Here is a 26,191-nt window from a genome sequence, read left to right as displayed (position 1 = left end):
GGCATCAATAATTTGTATATTCCCATAGAAATTAAACAAATCAGATAGGCTGTTTGTGGCTCCACCCCTCTCCAGCATTTGAACCCCAGTCACCCAATGACCAACTGTAGCAGGTTTGAGGCATCTGCTATTAACAGTGTAAAAATGGCAGCAATTTAAATATTCCACTTGAAAATCAACAGGTGAATTTTGATTGGCTATTATAGGCTCCACCCACTTCCCTGAATATCTCAGTCACTCAGTGACCATCTGGGCAAAGATTGGGAACCCTGAAATAAACAGTGTAAGAAGGGCTGCAGTTTACACTTTCCCAGTGAAATTTGTTTTTGGCTCCGCCCACTTTTTGTAACCTGGACACAAAGTCACTACTCAATGCCCAAGTTTGTGAGTTTTGGGGTCCTTGGCATCAATAATTTGTATTTTCCCATGAAATGAAACAAATCTGATTCACTGTTTGTGGCTTAATCCCCTTTTCTGAATTTGAACCTCAGTGACCCAATGACCAACTGTACCAGGTTCGAGGCTTGTGCCATTAACAGTGCAAGAATGGCAGCAATTTTAATATTCTCCTTGAAAAGTGACATGTGATTTTTGATTGGCATTTTTAGGCTCCACCCACTTTTCTGATTATTAATCCCAGTCACCCAGTAACCAGCTATGCTAAGTTTGAGAACTCTGCCATTAACAGTGAAGAAGGGCTGCAGTTTACAATTTCCCAGAAAAAAATCTGTTTTTAACTCCACCCACTTTTTGTAACCTTGACACACAGTCACTACTCAATGACCAAGTTTGTGAGCTTTTGGGTTCCTGGCATCAAAATTGTGCTAATGTAAGCAGTTTATCCAGCAAAGAAATCTGGCTGTTTTTGGCTCCGTCCCTTTACTGAATTTGAACCCCAAACACTTAACGACTGACTGTAGCAGGTTTGAGGCCTCTGCTATTAACAGTGTGAGAATGGCTGCAGTTTCAATATTCCCCTTGAAAATCAATAGGTGAATTTTGATTGGCTCTTGTAGGCTCCACCTACTTTTCCGAATATTAATCCTAGTCACCCAGTGACCAACTGTGTGAAGTTTGAGAACCCTGCCATTAACAGTGTAAGAAAAGCTGCAGTTTACATTTCCCCATGTAAAAAGTTAGTTGTTTTTGGCTCTGCCCACTATTTCTAATTTTGACATACAGTCACTTAATGACCAAGTTTATGAGCTTTGGGGTCTTTGGCATCAATAAGTTGCATTTTACCATTGAAATTAAACAAATATGATTGGCTGTTTTTGGCCCGCACCTTCAGAATTTAAATTTCAGTCTCCCAGTGACTGACTGTAGCAGATGTTAGGCCTCTGCCATTAAGAGTGCATGAATGGCAGCAAAGTAAATATTCCCCTTGAAAATCAAAAGGTGAATTTTTATTGGCTGCTGTAGGCTCCACCCACTTTTCTGAATATTAGTCACAGAGAACCCTGCCAATAACAGAATGGCTGAAATCAATCTAACAAATCTGATTGGCTGTTTGTGGCTCCACCCCTTTAGTGAATTTGGATCGCAGTCACCCAATTACTGACTGTATCAGGTTTGAGGCCTCTGCCACTAACAGTGTAAGAATGGTAGCAATGTGAATATTCCCCTTGAAAATTAATAGGTACATTTTGATTGGCTGTTGTAGGCTCCACCCACATTTCTGAATATTCATCCCAGTCACCCAGTGGCCAATTGTGTAAAGTTTGGGAACCCTGCAATGTAAAAAATGAAGTTGTTGGCACCGGCCACTTTTTTTAACCTTGACATACAGTCACTCAATTATCAAGTTTATCAGCTTTGGGATCCTTGGTATCAATACTTTGTATATTCCCATTGAAAAATAAACAAATATGGCTGTTTGTGGCTCCGCCCCCTTCCTGCATTTGGACCCTAGTCACCCAGTGACCAACTGTACCAGGTTTGAGGCATCTGCTTTTACCAGTATAAGAGAATGGTAGCAGATGAAATATTCCCTTTGAAAATCAAAAGGGGAATTTTTATTGGCTGTTGTAGGCTCCACCCACCTTCCAAAATCTTAATCTGTGACCCAATGACCAACTGTGCAAAGTTTGAGAACCCTGCCATTAACGGTGTAAGAATGGCTGCCGTTTATATTTTCCCAGTAAAAGTTGTTTTGGCTCCGCCCACTTTTTGTAACCTTGACACACAGTCACTCAATGACCAAGTTTGTGAGCTGTCAGGTTCTAGGCAACAAAAATGTGTGAATGGAAGCAGTTTATCCACCAAGGAAATCTGATTGGCTGTATGTGGCCCCGCCCCTTTAGTGAACTTTGACCCCAGTCACCCAATGACTGACTGTAGCAAGTTTGAAGCCTCTGCCATTAAAAGTGTAAGAATAGCAGCAGTTTAAATATTCCCCTTGAAAATCAATAGGTGAATTTTGATTGGCTGTTGTAGGCTCCACCCACTTTCTTGAATCTTAATCTCATTCACCCAGTGACCAACTGTGGCAAGTTTGAGTACCCTGCGATTAACAGTGTTAGGCCTAGTGCACACCGAGCGGTTTTTGGAGCGATCCGCCGGCCGCATCTGCCTGGAAAAACGCTTGGCTAATGTATTGCAATGGGATGGTGCACACCGGCGGTTTGAGGTTTTTGCCAAGCCGCAAACGCGCCTCCTGCTGCACGTTTGCGGTTTTCGGAAGCGTTTCGTCCTCAATGTAAAGTATAGGAAAACCACAAACCGCTCTGAAAAACGCTACTTCAGAGCGGTTTGCCAGGCATTTTTGTTACAGAAGCTGTTCAGTAACAGCTTTACTGTAACAGTATAAGTAATCTGCTACACAAAAACGCTCCCAAAACCGCTAGGTATGTTTAGAAAACCTCTCTAAACATACCTAGAATCGCTCTGAAATCAGCTCCCAAAACCGCTAGCGTATTGCGGATCTGCTAGCGGTTTTGGTGTGCACTGGGCCTAAGAATGGCTGCAGTTTACATTTTCCCATTTAAAATGAACGGCTGAAATTTGATTGGCTGTTTTATGCTCCGCCCACTTTTCCTGGATTTGTAACCTCGGTCACCAAGTGACCAACTGTGCAAAGTGTGGGGACTGTGGCTTCATTACTGTGAGAATGGCAGCCTTTTACATTTTTTCCATTGACTTGAATGGGTGGAATCTGATTTGTTGTTTGTAGCTCCGCCCAGGTGTGCAGGCGGGCCGCGAGACCCCCAGAACATATCATCCCAGGTAGTAAGGGATCTGTGTACCAAGTTTCGTTCAAATCGGTCAAGCCGTTTTCGCGTGATCGCGACACACACACACGCGCACGCACGCACACACACACACACACGCACGCACGCACACACACACACACACGATTTTATATATATAGATAGAAAGCTGTAATACAGCTTTCTAGGCAGGAAGACCCATCTAGTGGTAAAGTTAAGTAGTGCACAAAAAAAATTTACATAGTGTGCATGCGCAGAGAGCCGCAGGTGCGGGATCAAGGAAGCGTTCCGCCAGGCGGGGCATGTGCAGTCTTCACCGACCCTCCCAACCAGGAAGTAGCTTCAAAGGGTTGGTACAGAGTAACAGAGGGTGACGGAGGAGAACAGTTGGACTGATGGGCATGAGGAGAGCCCACTGCACATGCCTGCTCCCACCGGTTTTACATTTGCTTTTAGGCTACGCAGTGGTATAGCAATAGGGGGTGCAGAGGTTTCTTCCGCATCGGGGCCCTTGGGCAAGAGGGGCCCCCCTCTCAACAAATATATTAGCTCTCTATTGGTCCTGTGCTGATAATAATCACTTCTATATATAATTATATAAATTTCAAAGCGCTATAGCTACTTTATGGAAAAGTTCATTAAGTGCGCTTTCACCAGACCTAGGCAAGTCTCTCAAAGTCACTATATTTCCTGCTCAGCGCACATCATTCCATAAACCTTCAGATCACTTAAATTGTTGTAGTGTTCTCAGCAGTGGCCTCCACCATAAACACCCGATAAAAGTCACACTCACCGGACGTATTGACCTCTGCTAGATAGGTCAATCATGCACAAGTCCAGGAGTCCTAGGATCTTCAGGATCCTGGTGTCACCTCTGCCGGTACCAGCTTATCCTTACTTACACCTCAAAGAAAGCCTCACATAGCATAATACTGTTTTGCTAAAAACACGTTTTTATTTTAAAATTCACTCACATTTCCTTCCTCCGGGCGGAGGTGGACGTACTGGGCAACACAAACAACGGACCCCCGGAGCGGCAGAAATCAGTGGGAGAATTGGAAGTCGGTGGGACTATAGCAGTGGCGTAGCTAAGGAGCTGTGGGCCCCGATGCAAGTTTTACAATGGGGCCCCTCAAGCACTCTATACATAACAATTGATACGACACACCAAAACCTGCCAAGGGCAACTACAGTGTCAGAGGTGCAAGAAGGGGATGGGGAACAGTTTGTTAATGATTACCACTATTCAAAGTATCTATAGAAGTGATTATTATGAGCACAGGACCAATAGAGAGCTAATACTGTAGTTGAGGGAGGGCCCTTTGGGGCCCCTCTGGCCCAAGGGCCCCGATGCGGTCGCTACCTCTGCACCCCCTATTGCTACGCCCCTGGATAGATACCATCACGCCCAGCTTGGCGGCGTGGGAGAGCCCGTGTATAAAACTCTATGCCTGGAATTCATCAAGGAAATGTGAGTGAATTTTAAAATAAAAACGTGTTTTTAGCAAAACAGTATTATGCTATGTGAGGCTTTCTTTGAGGTGCAAGTAAGGATAAGCTGGTATCGGCAGAGGTGACACCAGGATCCTGAAGATCCTAGGACTCCTGGACTTGTGCATGATTGACCTATCTAACAGAGGTCAATACGTCCTGTGAGTGTGACTTTTATCGGGTGTTTATGGTGGAGGCCACTGCTGAGAACACTACAACAATTTAAGTGATCTGAAGGTTTATGGAATGATGTGCGCTGAGCAGGAAATATAGTCACTTCTATAGATACTTTAAATAGTAGTAATCATTAACAAACTATTTCCCATCCCCTGCTTGCACCTCTGACACTGCGGGTGTCCTTGGCAGGTTTTGGTGTTTTATATCAATTGTTGTGTATATAGTGCTTGGGGGGCCCCATGTAAAACATAGCTCCTTAGCTTTGCCACTGAGGCTAAGGTATCGTTTAGGGCGTGTACACACTGCAGGCGTTTTCGGCTTTTTTTCGCCCGGGTGCGTTTTTTAAAAAACGCGTGGACAATGAATGTCTATTAGAAGGTTCATATCAGAGCGGGTCGTGAGTTGTGAGGGCAGCAAAGTGGTGCGTGTACCATTTTTGAGGCGATTGCACCTCAATGGAAAGTATAGGAGAAACACAAAACGCTCACAAAATCGCTTTGTGTAGCGATTGCGTCCGTGTTTTTAAGAATAAATACATTGTATTTATTCTTCTCTGGGTCAAAGAGTTCACTTCCTGACTTGCGTCAGGGAGGGAATTACAAAACCGCTCGGGAAAAAACGCTTAGAAAACTGCTAAGCACAAAAACGAATCGCCCACCCAAGAGACGGGAATCGGAAAAAGAAGATGCCTCAAAAACAGCCCAACGCGGATGGAAACGCGAACGGAACGCAATGTGAACAAGGCCTTAAGAAGGCAAATTACACTGATAGTTTCTACGTTCTTTCTGTTTTGTTTTTTGTGGGGTTTGTAGCTACACACGTACAGAACAATGTATCACAGAGATGATTTCAGTGTGTATGGTGAGTATTTGGAGGCCTGGAAATACTGTTATGCTACTTCTGCCTACATCAGCTCTTTGCATTTCCTCTGCACATGGTGTACAGCGTTACAGGGATGTTTCCGACACACGGGCCTGACTATTTCTGATGAACTCTCACTGGTGGCCATAAAAAGAGCTGTCAGATGTGTTGAGATGGCTGCATAGATCAGCCTCTGACAGGGCAGCTATTTTTCACACCAGTCATTAACTGTGTGGCAGAGATGGAGCAGTACTGTACTCTGGCTGCATTCCTTCACTGGAAGCCAGAGCTCAGTGACCGCTTTAGCTACAGCGGGGTTCCCTTTTAGGCTCTTCTCAGAAGACCACAGTATTTGTTTACCTTGGTGACCGTTACTCAGCAATTTCCACTCAGGCTGCAAAGTGTTTATTAGGGTGACCTTCCACTAATAAAACCCTCAGGCAGAGATTTACAAAATTAGCCGAGTCTCCAGCATGGGGTTACACAGGGTGGCGCATTTCTGGGCATTTATAGGCTGTAAGTGTGCTGATTCCAAACATATGCATCTTGTGGGCTACACCTCCCCTCCCCTGCGAGTTTCCAGGAACTTTGCTCCAGGCAATTAGTTAGTGTGAGTCTTGTCGACACAGTTTATATTAGCTAAAATGAAGCTTACATGAATTATTTGTATTATTCCTATTAATTTATATAGCTCTGACATCTTCTGCAGCACATTACAGAGTACATAGTCATGTCACTAACTGTCCCCAGAGGAACTCACAATATAATCCCCACCAAAGTCACATTTTGATGTCCTACCATATAATTATTAGGTATTTATAATAGTGCTAACATCTTCCTCAGTGCCTTACAGAGTCCTTAGTCATGTCACTGACTGTCCTCAGAGGAGCTCAAAATATAATTACTACCATAGTCATAGTCTAAATTCTGTACCATATTATTATTATGTATTTATATAGCACTATAGCACTGACAGCTTCTGCAGCACATTACAGAGTACATAGTCATGTCACTGACTGTCCTCAGAGGAGCTCACAATCTAATCCTACCATAGTCATAGTCTAATGTCCCACCATATTATTATTATGTATTTATATAGCACTGACATCTTCTGCAGCACATTACAGAGTACATAGTCATGTCACTGACTGTCCTCAGAGGAGCTCACAATCTAATCCTACCATAGTCCTAGTCTAATGTCCTTCCATATTATTATTATGTATTTATATAGCACTGACATCTTCTGCAGCACTTTACAGAGAACATAGCCATGTCACTGATGATGGAGTCCTTAAATAGGGGAATTATGGGTGGACAGCAAAGCAGTCTGGCTCTGGAACTACCACCTACTGATGATTAGTAGAACCACATGTCCGTTCCAAACACATCGTGGTACCAACAGCCTGGCGTTTCTGAACAATTTCATTAAACTGCTTAAAACTAATTGGTTGCCTTGAGGACCTGCTGATTCCTTACACCTGTGTTAATATTTTTTTTTTTTTTGTGCAAAGAGGAAGTGAAATATGTATGACCATTTGATTCTGGACATTGAGTGAAATATAATTGGACCTGTGTGTGGTATTTGGCAGTGGCGTAGCTAAGGAGCTGTGGGCCCCGATGCAAGTTTTACAATGGGGCCCCCCAAGCACTCTATACATAACAATTGATACGGCGCACCAAAACCTGCCAATGGCAACTACAGTGTCAGAGGTGCAAGAAAGGGATGGGGAGCAGTTTGTTAATGATTACCACTATTCAAAGTATCTATAGAAGTAAGTATTATGAGCACAGGACCAATAGAGAGCTAATACTGTAGTTGAGAGAGGGCCCTTCGGAGCCCCTCTGGCCCAAGGGCCCCGATGCGGTCGCAACCTCTGCAACCCCTATTGCTACGCCCCTGGTATTTGGGTTGTGATCCTCGAGTATCTCCAGGCTTCAGGAAGTGAAACTCATGTGTCAACGTTAGTTGCAGACCAGGTTACAAGTCTTCCTCATCCATCAGGGTTCCCGCTATCCTATCTGTGCCACAGCAGAGGTGAGCCGCGCTGTCAGATGACATGTAATGTAGATGTTCCTGGACATTCTCTCCATTCCGGAACTCATTACTAGAGCTCCTCTGCTATCCCACTACATAATAAAGGCTGCCTATGTCACTATAGGACTGCTTAGGGCAGTGATGGCTAACCTTGGCACTCCAGCTGTGACAAAACTACAAATCCCATCATGCCTCTGTCTCCCCGAGTTATAGCTTAGAGCTGTCAGAGTATTGCAATGCCTCATGGGACTTGTAGTTCCACCACAGCTGGATTGCCAAGGTTAGCCATCACTGGCTTATGGCCACCGTCAGTATTCATCATGGTGCCCTTCCAGCTGCTAATGCAAGTCCTCTTCACCACACTAACCTCATTTAAAGTGGACCTGAACTCTTGCACAGGACACCAGGAAAACAGAGGAATGCACCCTGTGTGTATTTAGAGAGAAGGGCCTGTCTAATTCCCCTTCGTCTGTAAGTAGTCACAAGTGTAATTTGAGCTCTCAGCTGTGTCAGCACAAAAATTCAGCAGTCTCAGCAGACACATCTAATCTGTAAACACAGGATGTTAACAATATGGCTGCTTCCCTGAAACCAGGAAGTAGACACACTGCAGATATATTGTAGGAGTTCTGTAAGCTGTAACAAAGAGATGTTTTTCTTTAAAGGTTACTATGCTGTTGCTTATCTTTTAGAGCAAAGAGGAAGTTCAGAGTTCAGGTCCACTTTAAAGCCCTAGTTCGAGCAGTTTTATTTTTACATGCATTTAAAGGGAATCTGAAGTGAGAGGAATATGGAGGTGGCCATATTTATTTCCTTATAAACAATACCAGTTGCCTGGCAGCCCTGCTGATCTTTCAGGCATCAGTATTGTCTGAATCACACACCTGAAATAAGCATGCAGCTAATCGCTAGCCGTTAGCGCTGTTTACCTCCCACACCAAAAATTACCCAAATACAATTTTTAATGATTAAAATAAACTACAATTAAAAAAAAAACATAAATAGTTACTTAAGGGTCTGAACTTTATCAAATATGCATGTGAAGAGGGTGTATTGCAAACATTTTTTAAATTACACGCTTGTAAATAGTAATGGACACAAAACTGAAAAAATGCACCTTTATTTCCAAATAAAATATTGGCGCCGTACATTGTGATAGGGACATAATTTAAATGGTGTAATAACCGGGACAAATGGGCAAATGAAATACATAGGTTTTAATTATGGTAGTATGTATTATTTTAAAGCTATAGTGGCCGACAACTGAGAAATAATTATTTTTTTCCATTTTTTTCTTAATATTCCTGTGAAAATTCATTTAGAAAAAAATAATTCTTAGCAAAATGTACCAAGCAAAGAAAGCGTAATTGGTGGCGGAAAAAACAAGATATAGATCAATTAATTGTGATAATTAGTGATAAAGTTATTGGCAAATGAATGGGAGGTGAACATTGCTCGGATGCATAAGGTGAAAAATACCCGGGGGTTGAAATGGTTAAAGAGAGGTGATCATCAGGGGTGGGAAAAAACACTACAGTATTTTGCCTAGGGCTCCATTTCATCTGATCATATTGATTATACTGATTGGGTTTATTATTAAATATAAAAATAGTGCATTTCACATAATAAAAATAAAAAAAAAATTCTTGTGAAAAATCAGTGTTGCGTGTAATCTTATTTTTTTTTCTTTTTGTTTAGAGCCAGCAGAGGAAGTAAAAAGTGAGGAAAGTGATGGGGAGCCCAGCCCAAAGAAGAGCAAGAAGGCAGCATCAGACCCGCCCGCTAAGAAGAAGAAGAAAAAGGTAACTTTGCACCAAAGGGCTCATTCACACTATGTGCTGCGCTGTCAGTTTTGACGCAACGCACATAGTGTACGATCCACATGACAACATGAAAGTCCATAGACTTTCATGTTACCATTCACACTACAGGTGTGCGTTCCCATGGGTTACGATGTAACGCTTTTGGGGACATAAAATCGTACGACGCACACGTTTCCCGACAGGTACGGCTGCCGGCGTCTGCGCTCTAGCGCTCCCCGACGTGCATTCCGTGCGTTGACCGTGCGATGGCAACGCAAGCACGAAATCGTGTTCGTGCTTGCGTTGTGTATTTTTGAATGAGCCCTAAATATTGCCCACTATTGATGCAGCAGCAGCCGCCACATATGCCAAGAGATGCTGCTGTACTGCAGGCCTGACTGCACCAGTAAGGCGGCATCCTGCATCTTGATTGGCTGAACCACCAGAGTGGAAGCCTGTGCGTGTGATTGGCTGACGATCCACTCACAGCTTGTGCAAGAACAGCTATGCAAGAATGTCAGAGCTGCATGGAATTGTGAGAATATCAACTTTTTAAAAACTTTTTAAAGCATCTCTGGCAGCAGCTTTTGCAAATAGGTGACTTTTGGTGTGCTTTTTTAAGTTATGAGTGGTAATAGTACTCATTTAACCCTTTAGCAGATCTCCCTTACACTGTTACTGCCTAAAGAGCGTGTCCTAGTGGCTGCAGCGCTGGCTCTTACCCATGGAAGAGGGGGCTGCACATGAAATGGGAGGGGCTACAGTACATAGATGATACCCATGGAAGAGGGGGCTGCGCATGAAATGGAAGGGGCTACAGTACATAGATATTACCCATGGAAGAGGGGGCTACACATGGAATGGGAGGGGCTACAGTACATAGATATTACCCATGGAAGAGGGTGCTGCACATGGAATGGGAGAGGCGCTGCTGCACAAATAAGGGGAGTCACAACACACTTGGCCCAGGGGAAAAATGCATAAGGCTCCCTGCACACTGCAAATCCGTTTTGTGATTCCGATTCCGTTTTCAAATCCGATTTTCCCTGAATACATTCAACAGAAAAACAGATTAAAAAAAATGCAGCATGCAGTAAAGATTAAAAATCAGAATCGGATGTAAAAAACGATTAAAAATCGGAATCGCATGCATTGTGCAAGAGGCCTAAATCTGGCCTTGTGTCTGGTAGCAAACTTTTCCACTCCTGTCTACCAATTTCTTTTAGAAGAGTCACTGTGGAATGGCGGTGTTTTATTTGCACATAAAAAGTCTCAACGCTGAGAAACAACGCTTAATGCATGCGCTATATAGAAGCAAACTGACAACACTGAGTTTTGGTGAAGAAAACTTACCAAATGTGTGTAATCAGTAATATTAAATTTGGCAGAAAATTTCAATGTGAAACTTTTGTCGTCATTCTTTCATCTGCTTGAAATTACATTTGCTTCATTTTATAGCCCAAGGAATGTATTTTAAAACCACAAGAAGAAAGGGAAGAGGCGCCAATAACCACAACAAAATCCAGGAAAAGAAAAAAGGTAAAGTGCTTTGGTTTTATGCAGCAGAGATTATTTTTAGGATTCATTGCTGTGGTAAAAACTCCTGCATTGTTGGGGTAAAAACGCCTGCATTGCTGCTGTAAAGATGCCTGCATTGTTGGGGTAAAGATGCCTGTATTGTTGGGGCAAAAAACGCCTGCATTGCTGGGGTAAAAAAGCCTGCATTGCTGAGGTAAAAATGCCTGCATTGCTGGGATAAAAATGCCTGCATTGCTGGGGTGAAAACGCCTGCATTGCTGGGGTGAAAACGCCTGCATTGCTGGGGTAAAGATGCCTGCATTGCTGGGGTAAAAACGCCTGCATTGCTGGGGTAAAAACGCCTGCATTGCTGGGGTAAAAACGCCTGCATTGCTGGGGTAAAGATGCCTGCATTGTTGAGGTAAAAACGCCTGTATATCAAGATAACTAGCCATGAGCGCAGTAGAGTTTTGCGGTGTGTTAGTAGGGCACAGGTTACGGCAGAAAGGATACTCACCTATGTCACTACATCTTGCTACTGCAATGCACGCTGTTCTCCATTTTCCGGACACTTTCACCTTCAGAGCCGGAAGTCAGAAGTATGGGGAGCAGGGTGCAGTGCAACATACAGAGGCGGAGAAATAGGTGGGTTACATCCCTCTGTTCAGTTTTGTGAAACGTGTGTCGATCTTGCTCTTTTCTAATAATAGCATGGCAAAGATGTATTGCTTGTAAAGTACCACTAAATTTCATTTTAAAATGACTGTTATGCTTTTTGATCTGCCTCTTTACCAATGATTTGTAAGCCTTTAGGATTGCTCTGACATAGATCAGGAAACTGCCAATTTGTTACTCCTGTACCTATTGATAGGTGTGTTAGTGTAACCTAGTTCACCCCCTACATTTTTTTTACATAAAATCGATAAATGGATAAATTACCTGTGACCCACCTGTGTCCCTGCAGTGCCTGAATACTGGAAGGTGCCGATCGGAAGTAAGCCCTCTTCTGACTATAGCTCACTCCTCCCCACCTACTTCGTCGTAGAGACGCATTTCCGTGACAACGGCTGGCGCTTAATTTAGGAAATGGACCTAAATTGCAACGCTTTCCACACAGCCAATACTGCTGACGTCACTGCAGTTGACAGTGGTGTTTGGGCCAATGGCAAGCTGCACAGTTCGGGTCCATTTACAAATGATGCGTCAGCCGTTGCCATGGAAATGGGTCTCTACGATGGAGTAGGTGGGAGGAGTGTGCTATAAGCAGAAGAGAGTTGCCTTCTGATTGGCACCTTCCAGTATACAGGCGCTGCAGGGACACAGGTTATGTACTGTATAACTCTTAAACTATATATTCTTGCTTATGTTGCTTATTCAGCAGTGATGCATTGTGTGACACCTCATATGCTCACTCCAACCTGAATCATCACAAATGCCTTCTGTTTAAAGAGAGTCTGAAGCGAGAATAAATCTCGCTTCAGACCTCATAGATAACAGGGGCATGTGTGCCCCTTCTAAAACGCCGCTATCTCGCGGCTTAACGATGGTCCCTTCACCCCCAAATCCCCTCCGTGCAGCGGGGGAGCGCTTCCGCCTTGGGGCAGGGCTAACCGCCGCAGCCCTGCCTCCCGTGCGTCTATCAGACGCGTACCTCCGCCTCTCCCCCGCCCCTCTCAGTCTTCCTTCACTGAGAGGGGCGGGGGAGAGGCGGCGATGCGCATCTAATAGACGCGCTGAGAGGCAGGGCTGCAGCCGTTAGCCCTGCCTCCAGGAAGAGCAAAATTTACGACCAAGTTGGTCGTTGATTTTGCAGGGGTGGGTTTGGGGGTGAAGGGACCCCTGTTTAGCCGCGGGATAGCGGCGTTTTAGCAGGGGCACACATGCCCCTGCTAACTATGAGCTCTGAAGCGAGATTTATTCTCGCTTCAGAGTCTCTTTAAGAAGGCACACTTCTGTTTTGCATAGCATTTTAGTAAGGCTTTTTGGTCCTTATCAGCCTCTTACACACTCCTTGGAGTTCTGGTTCGCCATGAGCTTGCTGGGTAATCTGTAACTCTGGGTGTTTCAAGTCCTTCCTCATACAGCCATATTAATCCATGCCATGCACTGATGAGCATCAACCAATCTGAAACAGTCTGTATGCATGTTGATTAGTGTGGCTCTGTACAGTTAACCACCTGACACATCACTGGATTCCAGCGGTTCTGGAAGTGTGTTTAGCTTACAGGGGCAACAAAAGGATGCATATTCACCAGTGATGCATTGTGGAAAACCTCAGAGCTCATTCCAACCTTGAATAACTGCAAATACCTTCTGTTTTAAGAAGGCAGATTTCTGTGTTGCGATTGAAATGCAGTTTGTTTTGATTTTAACTATTTACAGATCATTTCATATTTATTATGTACCGTATGTAATGTATCTTTACAGAAGACAATAACTGATGTTCTGGCAACATCCGCACCTAAACCTGGAACGCCGGAGGACTTGCAGAGCCTTCTGGAGCAGCACTATAGCAAGACCCGCTCAGTTATTGAGCAGGAGGACCTGAAACTGCCAGGTGTGTCAGTAGGTCTCTTTGCCGCTAGACATGTTTGTTTTACTGCAAACTAGCGCCAACCATGTGCTTGAACATTTCGCGGCTTGAACAGGTATAAAGTGTGATAATAAGGACTTGTATGCAGCATGAAGGTTTTCTAATCGATGTTTAACCCATTGGTAGCTTCAAAGGAATTGTCTTGTTTGAGATAAGGGCACTTCTTTTGACCTCAGTCTGCAGAACTGGTTGTGCTGTAAGTTCTTGGAATGCTTTGATGTCTCTCTACTAGCAGAAAATATAGAACGTGAAAGCAGCAGTCCTCTGTTATTGCCTCACACTGCCCCCTAGTGACAAGTGGCCATAAATGCACATTACAGCAGTACTAATTATCAGCAAGGAAATGTAAAATAAATTGGCCTGGAGCACTTGGAGGCCTCTAAATAAATTGGCTGCTAAAGTGTTAAATCTCTGATTGAGGTGCATGGAAACAGGACGTCTGTCTCCTGCATTTGTCTTCCTCTCTATGAGAGAGAAACTCTTTGTTCCACCTGAAATATTTGTCTGCTTTCAAACTAACATTGTTACAATGCTGGTTTGCAAATGAAATAAGAATTATGAATCCTATGGGCTTCCAGTACAAATCTTTTCCGTACAGGAAAAGTTTGGTTTACAGTTACCACTATTTTATTTATTTTAGATTTTACAAAGTGCTGTCGCCTTCTGCAGCATTTTACACAGTATGTGGACTTAGCTGTCACTAGCTGTCCCTCACAGGTACTCACAGTCTAACCCTTAAAGGACTCCCAAGGTGAACAAGTATAATCTATTTTTACTCACCTGGGGCTTCTTCCAGTCCCTATCAGCTGTTTCAGTCCCTTGCCGCAGCTCCTGTCGCCCGTGCCAGCAGGTAGTGTCTTCTACGCCTGTGCCTGCGCATCCACATTATCTGGCACGTACGCCGTCTGTGCACAACTACTGCGCATACACCGTACACGCCAGATGACGTGGACAGGCGCAGAAGAGACGACCCCCCGGTGGGTCGCTGCTCTGTGTGGGCGGCCAGCGGGACACCGAGGACGACCAGACCTCCGGCGAGGGACTCAAGCGGCTAATAGGGACTGAAAGAAGCCCCCACTGAGTAAAAAATAGATTATACTCGTTCACCTCGGGAGTCCTCTAAAGAGGAACTGTAGTGAAAATGGCATAATGAATAAAATTGCTTATTGTTTACAATATTCTTTTATAGATTATTTAGTCAGTGTTTTCCCATCATAAAATCTTTCCTCTCCCTGATCTACATTCTGAAATGTATCCCTGGTGGTGACATCTTTAGTTCTGCCAGGTGATCTGTACGGAATGTTCGTTACTGAGATTTCAGTGCACAGCGGGAGATACTGCTTGCTTGGCAGCTGGAAAAGCTGTCATTTCCCACAATGCAATGAGGTTCAGAAAACTGTCAGGACCATGGCCATGACATCACAATGTGGGAGGGGTGTCACCACAATATCAGCCATACAGACCCCCCTGATTATCTAGTAAAATAAAGGTAAAGGTTTCTAATTGGAAGAGGAGATCCGCTACTGATTGGAATGAAGTTCAATCCTTGGTTAAAGTTCCTCTTTAAAGTGGATCCGAGATAAACTTTTACTCATTGCATAATTGTGTTCCTTTCCTATAGTTTATAGGGCTTTCCTCAAGCCAAATACTTTTTTGTTTTTGTTTTAATACTCTAATTCCCTATAAACTAAAAAGGCCACGCCCACAGCTCCTTTTGTGCCTTGGCACTGTAGCAAGGGCTTATGGGAGCTCAGTCTGGACAGGAGGAGGAGGAGGTTACTAGCCACTTATTTCAGAGGCAGAGGGGAGGAGGGAGGGGGAGAGGGGACTGAATTTACACACAGGCAAGCTGATAGCATCTCCAGTGCTCAGCCTGTGACAGTGTGACAAACAGAACATGGCTGCCCTCATTGTATCACAGGAATAAATAATCATAAACTTTTGAAGCTGTTTGCAGCTAGATATGCTATGTAAACTATATAGACAAGTTACTTGTTATATTTAGTTTTTCATCTCGGATCCGCTTTAAGGCTCCTTTCACATGGGAGGCTAAACAGCATGCTTGTCCGGCAGTTCAGCCTTCCTGCATGTGCCTTATGGCATTGCCTTGCGGCAAAAAAGTGACACGGCGTCTCTAACCATCTCTACTGAACCGATTGCCTTTTATATCAGCGGTAGCGGAGTGTCCCTTTAAGGCCTCCTTGGCTCACTTTCCAGGCATGCCCTGTTCAGGCTTAGATCTTTGTGCTCCTGGGTTTTGCTCCCCACATTCCCAACCGCAGAAGAATTCCCCGTACAGATGCATTGTGAGGCCGGCCTGGATTTCAGCGTGTGGTCAGGACATGTAAGTATTGGGTTCCTGGGCTGATCCACTGTTTGCTTGCACTGCAGCTGAACCGGGGTGAGGAGTGAGAGAGGCATGGATCTGCAGGTTATTTCCAGTAAAGCGATCATCTTGTGTTACACGATATTTATGGGCGCAGCCTTCTCTTCCACACAAATGAAAAGGTTAATGATTCTGTTGTTTATTTTTAGCCGCGCTGTTTAGGGAATGTTTGATTTATTCACAATGGAGGTAATCTGGCCGAGCGGTGACCTGCCATGCTTGGCCATGTGGTGTTCCCGGAAGTGGTGCAGGCCTGCAGGCGATGCTGCTTTCCTCTGCAGTTACCAGGGACGATGTAGTCATCTGTTAGCTGCAGAGGATGTGTGTACAGAGGACAGGCTGCCATAATTACACCTCGCCTTTCCTTCATAGGCTCCCCGGCGGTGTGTGCTCAGGTGAAACGCACAGCTACTTATAGGACACCCGAGGTGACATGTGACATGTTGAGATAGACGTGTATGTAAAGTGTATGTAAAGTGCCTAGCACACAAATAACTAGGTTGTGTTCCTTTTTTTCTTTCTCTGCCTGAAAGAGTTGAACATCAGGTGTCGGGACCGGGTCGGACTGGGTCAGACTATAGCATAACCCTCAGTGATAAGTAATTACAGGCATAAAACACTTTCCTGTCAGTAAATGGCTTCTGAGAGCAGGAAAAAGATAAAGGGTCAATAATTCATAGATTTGAGCTCTGGCATGCTTTAAAGGTGTCATTGAGCAGAGACAATAAAAGGGTAAAAACTAAAAAACTAGATTTAAATATAAAATAAAGCTGTGGAATATCTAAAAAAAAAATCATTTATAGGAGGAGGAGGATAGATACAATTGTTTTACTCATCAGTTTATTTACACCTCGGATGTCCTTCAAAGTAAACAAGAGAGCGATCGGCTCTCATAGGCTGAAGCCTATGACAGCCGATCGCCATGATTGGCTGGCGGGGGATGGGAGGGAGGCAGAGAGAAACGCACACAAAAAGAATACGTACAGTTATTACAAATGAAATACAATAAATATTTGTAAAAAAATAAATATATAAACAACTGGGGGGCGATCAGACCTCTCCAACAGAGAGCTCTGTTGGTAGGGAGAAAAGGGGGGGTGGGAATCACTTGTGTGCTGTGTTGTGCGGCCCTGCAGCTTGGCCATAAAGCTGCAGTGGCCTGTTTTGAAAAAAAATACCCTGGTCTTTTGGGGGGTTTAGCACTGTGGTTGTCAAGTGGTTAAAAAATGTTCCCAATTCTGAAAAAAATGATTGAAAACTGAGGGCCTGAGCCCACTGACGCAGTTGTGTCTGCTTTTCAGTTACACATCAATGTTACAGAGGCTGAGAAGCAGACACAACTGCGTCAGTGGGCTCAGGCCCTGAGAAAATTGGTTGGGTGTATGTATCAATAATTTGACTATCTACCACACACACCATTCAATTTTCAGAAAAATCCACCACTCCTGATTGACTTATATCGAATAAAAATGGGAAATCATTGCTTGCTTCAAAAAAAAAAAAAAAAAAAAAAAAAAAAGCTTTTGACTTTTCAGGATATCCGATAGATTTAATTGAATTGCTGTAAAATAGGACAATTTTATTGTATCGTGTGGGGCACCCATAAATGAACGTTTTGGCAAACTGTGTCAGTGTCATGTTTCTGTTTCTGTCACAGATACGTCTTTTGTGAAGGCCAATGACTCCAGCCATACCGTCTCCTCATACTTGAAGGAAAGTAAGTATGTTGGATAGCTGACACGTTGGCGCGTTGCTCTCGATCTGCTGTTGGTGTGACTGTCCGCTTTCCCCTTTTTCCAGTCTGCCCGAAATGGTCCAAACTGCTGAAGAACCACAAAGAGAAGAAGTCTGCTCTGATCCTGGTAGTTTGCGCCTCGGCTCACCGCACACTGGAACTCATAAAGTAAGTATGACGTGTTTGATCAAAGCTTTTATACAAAGTGTGGTCTTATCAGAATGAACATCACCATTTCTGGTCCTCAACACTAATTGGAGACATCTGCTCTGCTGTATTATCTATATATATATAATAGAGTAAGTGCCTCAACCTTCAAGCAAGAAGAAGTAGTGCCCTGCCCCCAGGGCGTGCCTCAACCTTCAAGCCAGAAGAAGTACTTTGCATGAGAAAATTTAAGCGTGCTCAAACACCAAGTTTAAGGCCTCTTTTCCACAGACTGTTGAGCTGTGTGCTCAGCAAGCAGTTACCGGGCAGCAATGAGCAGATACCAGGCAGCAGCGAGCAGTTACCGGGCAGCAATGAGCAGATACCAGGCAGCAACAAGCAGTTACCAGGCAGCAGTGAGCAGTTGTGAGAGTTTGAGAGGCATTTCACTGCCTATCAACAGTCCATGGAAAAGAGGCCTTACCCTAGCAAGTCTGGCTTTGCAAATCTGGCCTAATTGGCTATTCATGAGGCAATGCTCATGCAAATGCATGCACAAACCAATACCGCAAAGCGGTCACCCTGCTACATGCTACATTAGCACTATCCAGGAGCGCCACGGGGAGGATTCCCAATGCCCCATACAACCGGGGGGACCGCTCACTGCCTGGGAACCACAGCGGCACCCCAGAGGGGGAGGCTGGGTGGCGCAGACAACCCCCCCAAGCGTGGCCAGTGCCAGGGAGAGCCGTCCGCACCCACCTCCCAATATCATCGGACGTCCTCCGGCTTCTTCACCGCTGGACGCCGGGAGGGAGAGGAGCTGCTACAAGGGCACCGATCGACTGCCAGCAGCTGGAAGAAGCCCCAGGTGAGTGCAGTTTTTTTTTTTATGTGCAGCGTGAACCTTCCTTTTAAAGGACAATTAAAGTGAGAGGAACATGGAGGCTGCCATATTTGTTTCTTTTTAAACAATGCCAATGGCCTGGTAGTACTCTAGTTTCATTTACAGCAATACACTAGAAAATAGCTTTAAACACAAATTATAGATATTTTATTACTTTCCTCTTCTCCCTTAGATGTAGGCCTACAAGTACTTTATGCCAGAAACAGCTCTGGGTACCTCAATACTAATGATAGTGAACTTTACTATATAAAATATCCAGCTGTGCCTTGGGAAGTATTTTTAGCAAGTTATGTTCATATATAGTGTTTTATTAATCACGTGTGACTTGTTTTCCACACCTCTGCAGACTGGTAAATGCATTCAAAGGTGATGCCAAGGTGATGAAACTATTCGCAAAGCACATCAAGGTACGTCACGTGTAAATGAATCAGGTCAGAGCCACGTATGTAAGAATAACTGTGGGAGATGTATTTTCTAGTGTGATTTTGACTGTTTGGCTTCTTCTGTACAACCCGACGTCTGGATTTGTGTGGTCGGTGAATTTTAAAATATAACTGATAATAAAGAGCAATAGAAGCACTTTCTTAATGTGTACCCGAGGCAACATGTGACATGATGAGATAAACATGTGTATGTACAGTACAAAACCTATTACTAACCAGGCTGCTGTTATTTTTCGGCCTGAAAGAGTTAATTTTCATGCATGCAAGTGACAGCTTCTGTCTTGCCGGAAATATAGTAAACATCACTGATAAGGAAATTACAGCCATAAAAGTTTTCCTGGCAGAATACAACTTCTGAGGGTGGGGCGGGGGGAAAAGAAAAAGATCAATAGTTTATGTATTTTAACTCTTGGACACTTAATAGGCTGCCACTGAGCAAAGAAAACAAAACATCCAATCTACTTTGTAAATGTTTAAATACAAAATAAAACCATGGGATATCAAAAAAAGTAATTGTTAGGTGTAGGAGGACAGATCCTATTGTTTATCTCATCAGTTTATTTTCACCTCAGGTTCACGTTAACAAGTGTTTTGGCTCATTCACACTTATTAAAGGATACCCAAGGTGACATGTGACGTGACGAGATAGACATGTGTTTGCTGCGATCGCTGCCGATCCGCCGCTACCCAGCGCTAAAGACACTCTCCCCCCCCGCAGACCCCGTGCGCAGCCTGCCCAATCAGTGCCAGGCAGCACCGAGGGGTGGATCTGGACTCCCTATGACATCACGATCAAATCGGGCCAGCAGGCCCAGCAGCCTGAGCGGTGATCTCCGGCGTCTCTGGACGAGCTCAGCTCCTCCAGAACGCTAGGGAGGTTAAAGGATAACTGTAGCGAGAGATATATATGTTACTGCCAGAACCTGAAGTGTGGCCACTTCGTGTTCTGGCCGGCCAATGTGCGAACTGGCCGCTGCGCTGCGGCCGATGTTAGAAATGGAATGTTTCCCTGTGAAGATTAATGTGTTTTCTGGCCGTCTCTGGCCAAATGTAGCAAAAAGTTTGTTAATTTAATGAAATGAAGCCGGCGTCAATGTAACGGATGAAGCCACCGGCTTCAGCTATCTCTCCTCCCCCTGCCTCTCTCTCTCTCCCTCTCTCCTATGGGCGCTGGGGGGGGGAGCCCAGAATCGTTAGTGGCTGCAGGGAAGCAGAGCGGGGAGGCTGCAGACATCGCTTCTGCCAGCCAGGGCCGGGCCGAGGCATAGGCTGGAGAGGCTCTAGCCTCGGTGCAGTGTAGGAAGGGACGCAGAATTCATTCAGCTGTCATTCCTAATTGTGTATAAAGCAGAAAAAAATAAGAAAAGGGGATACATAGCAGTGACTGCAAGCCAGACAACTAGATATTAAGGTGTTGGGGAGGTTGTGGGCCCTGTGGCGCCTCTTAGTCTAATAGCAATCAGTGTGTGACGGCTGGGGTGGGAGGGGTGGAGGGGCGCACTTTGGTGTCTCATCCTTGGGTGCTGGAGGACCTTGGCCAGCACCCGCTCTGCAGGAACGGCAGGATTGCCTGCCGCGACAAACGGCTCTGGGGGACACTTCCCCCCCATCCCCACCAGGCTGCTAGTACTGGGGAGGAGAGGGAGAGGAGGTGGGGGGGGGGGGAGAGAACGGAAGCCGCCGGCTTCATTTCATTAAATTAACTAACTTTTTGCTACATTTGGCCAGAGACGGCCAAAAAACACGTTAATCTTCACAGGGAAACATTCCATTTCTAACATTGGCCGCAGCGCAGCGGCCAGTTCGCACATTGACCGGCCAGAACGCGAAGTGGCCGGCCAGAACGCGAAGTGGCCGGCCAGAACGCGAAGGGGCCACACTTCAGGTTCTGGCCATGACATATAATATACTGTATATATATACATATATATACATATATATATATATATATATATATATATATATATATATATATATATATATATATATAGGCTACCATATTTATTCCTTCTTAAGCAATACTTGTTGCCTGGCAGTCCTGCTGATCTATTCGGCTGCAGTAGTGTTTGAAGAACACCAGAAACAAGCATGCAGCTAATCTTGTCAGTTCCGACATTAATTTCAGAAACACCTGATCTGCTGCATGCTTGTTCAGGGGCTATGGCTAATAGTATTAGAGGCAGAGGATCAGCAGGGCAGCCAGGCAACTGGTATTGCACAAAAGGAAAAAAAAAACATGGCAGCCTCCCTACAGTTGTCCTTTAAAGTGTCCTGGAGGTAACATGTGACTCGATGTCACCTTCTTTTTCTGCCTGAAAGAGTTAACCATTCAGGTATGTGACAGTTTCTCTCCAGTCAGGACCCAGTCAGTAAAACTCACTGATAAGGAATTATAGCCATAAAACTCTTGCCTGGCACAGATCAACTGCAGCGGATAGATTAAAAAAGTTTAATAGTTCATATATTTTAGCTCTGGGACACAGAAAGACTGTGTCTGTGAGCAGGGACAATAATACATTAAATCTATTTTTTTAGTTTAAAAACATAAAATACAATTCTGGTATTCTAAAAATATCATTTTTAGGAGTAGGAAATACAATTGTTTATCTTATCAGTTTATTTTCACCTCGGTTTAAGCTCCTTTCAGATCATGTCATGACTATTTGTCCTCTTTTATCACAGATTAAGGATCAGATAAACCTTCTGGAGAAAAGCGTTGTTCATCTGGGAATAGGAACACCAGGGAGGATAAAAGCTCTCATAGAACAGGGTGAGAACTTATGTTATATGAATTCTAATCTAAGGGGCCCATACGCCTAACGATTTTCCAGCCGATATACAGCAGATTCGATCACTGTGAACGCTGACAGAACGACCGATTTCCGTCCAAAATCAATCGTTCCCTTCGATCTGTCCGTGCGGAAGATTTCGCTCGATCGCCGGCGGGTCAGGAGTGCGTCGATAGCGGCTTTCGAATGCCTGACAACCGACGCAATGCATTACCTGCTCCGGCCAGCACGTGTCCCCTGGTCTCCGTGGCTCCTCCAGCTTCACTGAACTTCCTGTCCCGGCAGGAAGTTTAAACAGTAGAGCGCCCTCTACTGTTTAAACTTCCCCGGCAGGAAGTTCAGTGAAGCTGGAGGAGTGGAGGAGCCGAGCACGGAGAAAGGACAGCGAAGACCAGGGGACACGCGCCGGCCGGAGCAGGTAATATATGCGGGGGGGGCGGCTGCAGCTTCACAGATTGTGATCGGTTTCATGCTGAAACCGATTCACAATCTGTTTGCAGTAAAGGCAGCCATACGATCCCTCTCTGATCAGATTCGATCAGAGAGGGATCTATCAGTTGACGGATCTGATGGCAAATCGACCAGTGTATGGCCACCTTAACAGGACATTCTGATGACTTCAAGGAAAGCTTGAAACTGCTGTCACGGAAATCTATTTCCTGTCTTAGCAACTGACCTTGTCTGGGTAGGAAGTTTGGAAACTTTTTTTTCTCTTTTTTTACTAGAGTGGGGTCCAGCAGTGTGTCCATACAATGATTATTGTTAGGGCTTGGTATCCAGGTATGTTCCGTTTTGGCAGCCTAATACTGGGGTGACTGCAATTGCTAGTGTTCACAGAGCTTTGTCTTTAGTTAGATTCCACCTGTTTCTGGTGAAAATCAACTTTGTGAATGGGCTCATAGGAAAACATGTGCTCGTCCTACATGTCTGTTGGTCCGCTGATGTCTGACCCCAATAATGGTCTGGGATAGCACTTTTCCTGCAGGCATTATATAATGCCAGCCATTTTAGCCCTGTTCACAAACAGGCATTTAAAAATACCTCACAGAAATTTGGCAGCCATTTTGAATTTTCACTACTTCTATGTAATCCTATGGACCCTCCAAGTACTGTGAAATACTTCACGACACAGCATGTTTCTCTTGTGTGAGCAGTTCATCATTGGGAATGCAGTGTACTGTTATGGCATTGCAGGCATTGTGAGACATTACAGGGACACCATCACTGCACATCACAAGAACCTCAGACATTGCATTGAGGGTAATTTCACATTCATTTTTCATGTACAGTAGTGCCTGAGGGGCTGTTTGCATTAATAATGTCAACTGCCCTTCCTATAATGTACTATTCAATAATAAGGAGGAGGCTTTATACTTTTTTTGCCCCTAGGCCAAGTATGTTCTGGCTCCCAAATCCATGTGCAGCAGCGCTCCTCCCATTCCATGTGCAGCCCCCTCTTCCATGTGTAACATCCATGTACAGCAACCCCACTCCGATTCCATGTGCAGCCCCCTCTTCCATATGTAACCTCTACATACTGCAGCCCCCTTCAGCTGTACAGCTCTCTTGGGCATCAGCTTCCATTTTCATGTGCTGTTCCCCATTTGCAGCCTTCTCTTTCATATGTAGTAACCCCTATTTCATGTCCAGGTGTTCCCCTAGACTCGGACCTTTGTGGCAGCTCCAGAAATCTGGCCCTGAAACCGAGTCTTCTGGTCCCCCTAAGACTAAGAGCCAGAGCCTAATTACAACCGCAACCGGCACAACCCTTGTCCCCTCACCACTAAGCTTATGTCAGCAATGACATAACCAACACAAAACAATGTAAATGCAAAGTTAAGTCGCACAGAGATGAAAATAACATGTTCTGTACTTGTAATTGGTATGTTCACACTGTGTTTCTCCCAATAGAGGGTCTCAGCCTGCAGTCTCTGAAGTATCTTGTGTTGGATTGGAACTGGAGGGATCAGAAGCTGAGGAGGATGGCTGATATTCCAGAGGTACTGAAAACTCTTCGCTTATTATTACTGGAGTCGTTAATTCAGTCAGATATAATAGAAGTGCTCTGATGTCTTTTTTATACTCATGATAGTATTCCTAATGCCCGTGATGAGATAATCAACTGTTCAGGGAAAGGTTCTCCTGCAAGTACAATTCATGCTGTAGCACATGATGGATTTGCAATTCTCTGATTGGCTGTTTATGATCAGTCTACACAAAAAAGTGAGTCATCATCACATGAACCTGAAGAACCAACCAAAGATCTGATAAATCAGGCGTGCTTCTCCATCAATTTCCCTTGCAGGATAAATTATCACAGTAAAATGGTTTCTCTTTTTGTGATAATGGACTATAAGGCTTGGGGCACAGGGGTGTTCAGATGATGTATTTGTAGAATTTGACCATAAACATGGCCACTAACGATCTAATGTCTAGTGAAAAATCGTTTGAGCGTTCAGATAATTCTGATCGGAAGTAAAATCGTTCACTACACCAACAACGAACTAATCTTTGCTTCCTATCTATCACAACTGACAAGAAAATCCAAATTTTGGTTCGACGAAAATCCAGTCGGACGACTGTTTTTATAATCGTTCGTAATCGATTGTGCCCTTTAACAGAGATTACTTACAACCAATCCAATCAGAATTTCTGATCGGTCAAACGATTTTTTGCTAGAAATTGGATCATTAGTGGCCACCTTAAGAATGTCACCAGTAAAAGATCCTGTACTTTTGTAGGTTATCTAGATTGCTGTTGCTATGGATTCATAAAACCTTTCTCTGAAGTATTCACAGCTTATCAATGGAATACCTCATGTAAAAAATGTAATGGATCAGGGCCAGTCTGTGCAGTTTGTGAGGGCACAACCAAGTGTAGCTGTATGGTCTTACACCAGTATGTTGCCCACAAATTCACGTATCTAGGTACTACCTCAATGGGTCCTCCATTACTCTCCAAAGATTCAGCCCTCCATGATCCAGTGTCCAATAGCTCTGGGGTCCTAATGACAACGACTCAACCAAACCTCCAGATGGTAGAAGACTTTTGCATGGATCACCAAAATAGAAGAGTAGACAGTCAGCCCTAGATGCTAATGTTCAGACAGCTGAGGGAATCGAGAGTACGACTGTGCCTCCAGACAGCAAGATCAGTGATACAACAAGACAGTGTGAACAGCCTGAGTTTTGCGGGGTAGACCTGCTTCATCAGAGGCTAAAAGTACAGTGCATCAGGCGGGAGATTAGAGCCTTGGTTGTAAAGATGGTCCCCAGATATGTCCCCGTTAGTATTGTGACTGCTGAGGCCTTTTCACACAAAAAAATAGAACCCAAGAATATAGGTTTATTGATAAATGTTGAAATTGTACGTTTAACAAATATAAACATACGTGTGTGTGTGTGTGTGTGTGTGTGTGTGTGTGTGTGTGTGTGTGTGTGTGTGTGTGTGTGTGTGTCTGTACGCATCCAGTTCAAATATGACATAAGAGGGTGGTTGCTACGGACACCTCTCTCTACAGCAGTTCACGTTTGAGTGTAAAGTAAACATAATGAGGCTGAGTTCTGATAACCGCATCTGTGTGTATATTGCAGGTGAAGAAGGAGATGGTGGAGCTGCTGGAGTCGGGAGTAATTGCGGCCTGCAGAGAAGGAGCTGTGAAGATCGCGTTGTTTTAATTCTGCTGTAATGTGCAATACGGATTTTGTATCCAATGTCTGAATATGTTTTTTGTAAAAGAGCACGCCATTATAAGAACCTCAGCAAAGACTGTACTGTAACATGGATAATAAAGCAAATGTTTTTAAAATACGCCTTTCATTTTTTTATCTGGTATTTTGAGTATGAATAAAGTGTCCATGAACTGTCATGGTCGGCATTGCCTCACACCATCCAATCATAGTCACATTTTTATCCTCCCATCATTATAGGACACATCCGAGGAAAAAATAATCCACTTACCGGGGCTTCCTCCAGCCCTGGAAGCCGATATGTCCCTCGCAGCAGCTCTGGTGTCCCCTCTGTTGCAGATTGAGACCTCGCCAGGTCGGCATCTTCTGCGGCTCGTGGTTGCGCTCCAGTGGCCAGGAGTGTTCTGTG

The 26,191-nt window shown here is 44.4% G+C and overlaps 1 protein-coding gene across 4 annotated transcripts in view; it reads left to right on the top strand.

Moving 5' to 3' along the window:
• The window catches only part of CMSS1 (cms1 ribosomal small subunit homolog), a 426,354-nt gene extending 400,453 nt beyond the window's left edge, over positions 1 to 25,901 (top strand). For all 4 annotated transcript variants that reach the window (XM_068270691.1, XM_068270694.1, XM_068270693.1 and 1 more), the window contains exons 2-10: positions 9,472 to 9,575; positions 11,034 to 11,114; positions 13,521 to 13,650; positions 17,730 to 17,789; positions 17,873 to 17,975; positions 19,208 to 19,268; positions 21,987 to 22,074; positions 24,005 to 24,093; positions 25,687 to 25,901. In XM_068270691.1, the coding sequence (XP_068126792.1) occupies positions 9,472 to 9,575; positions 11,034 to 11,114; positions 13,521 to 13,650; positions 17,730 to 17,789; positions 17,873 to 17,975; positions 19,208 to 19,268; positions 21,987 to 22,074; positions 24,005 to 24,093; positions 25,687 to 25,770 (800 nt within the window). In that variant the 3' untranslated portion in view covers positions 25,771 to 25,901. The remainder of the gene's footprint in view (positions 1 to 9,471; positions 9,576 to 11,033; positions 11,115 to 13,520; positions 13,651 to 17,729; positions 17,790 to 17,872; positions 17,976 to 19,207; positions 19,269 to 21,986; positions 22,075 to 24,004; positions 24,094 to 25,686) is intronic.
• The last annotated feature ends 290 nt before the right edge of the window (positions 25,902 to 26,191 follow it).

Source organism: Hyperolius riggenbachi, chromosome 2, assembly GCF_040937935.1.
Source record: "Hyperolius riggenbachi isolate aHypRig1 chromosome 2, aHypRig1.pri, whole genome shotgun sequence".
Taxonomy (NCBI): domain Eukaryota; kingdom Metazoa; phylum Chordata; class Amphibia; order Anura; family Hyperoliidae; genus Hyperolius; species Hyperolius riggenbachi.
Note: the sequence above shows the minus strand (reverse complement) of the source record. Positions and strands in the feature narration are given on the sequence as shown.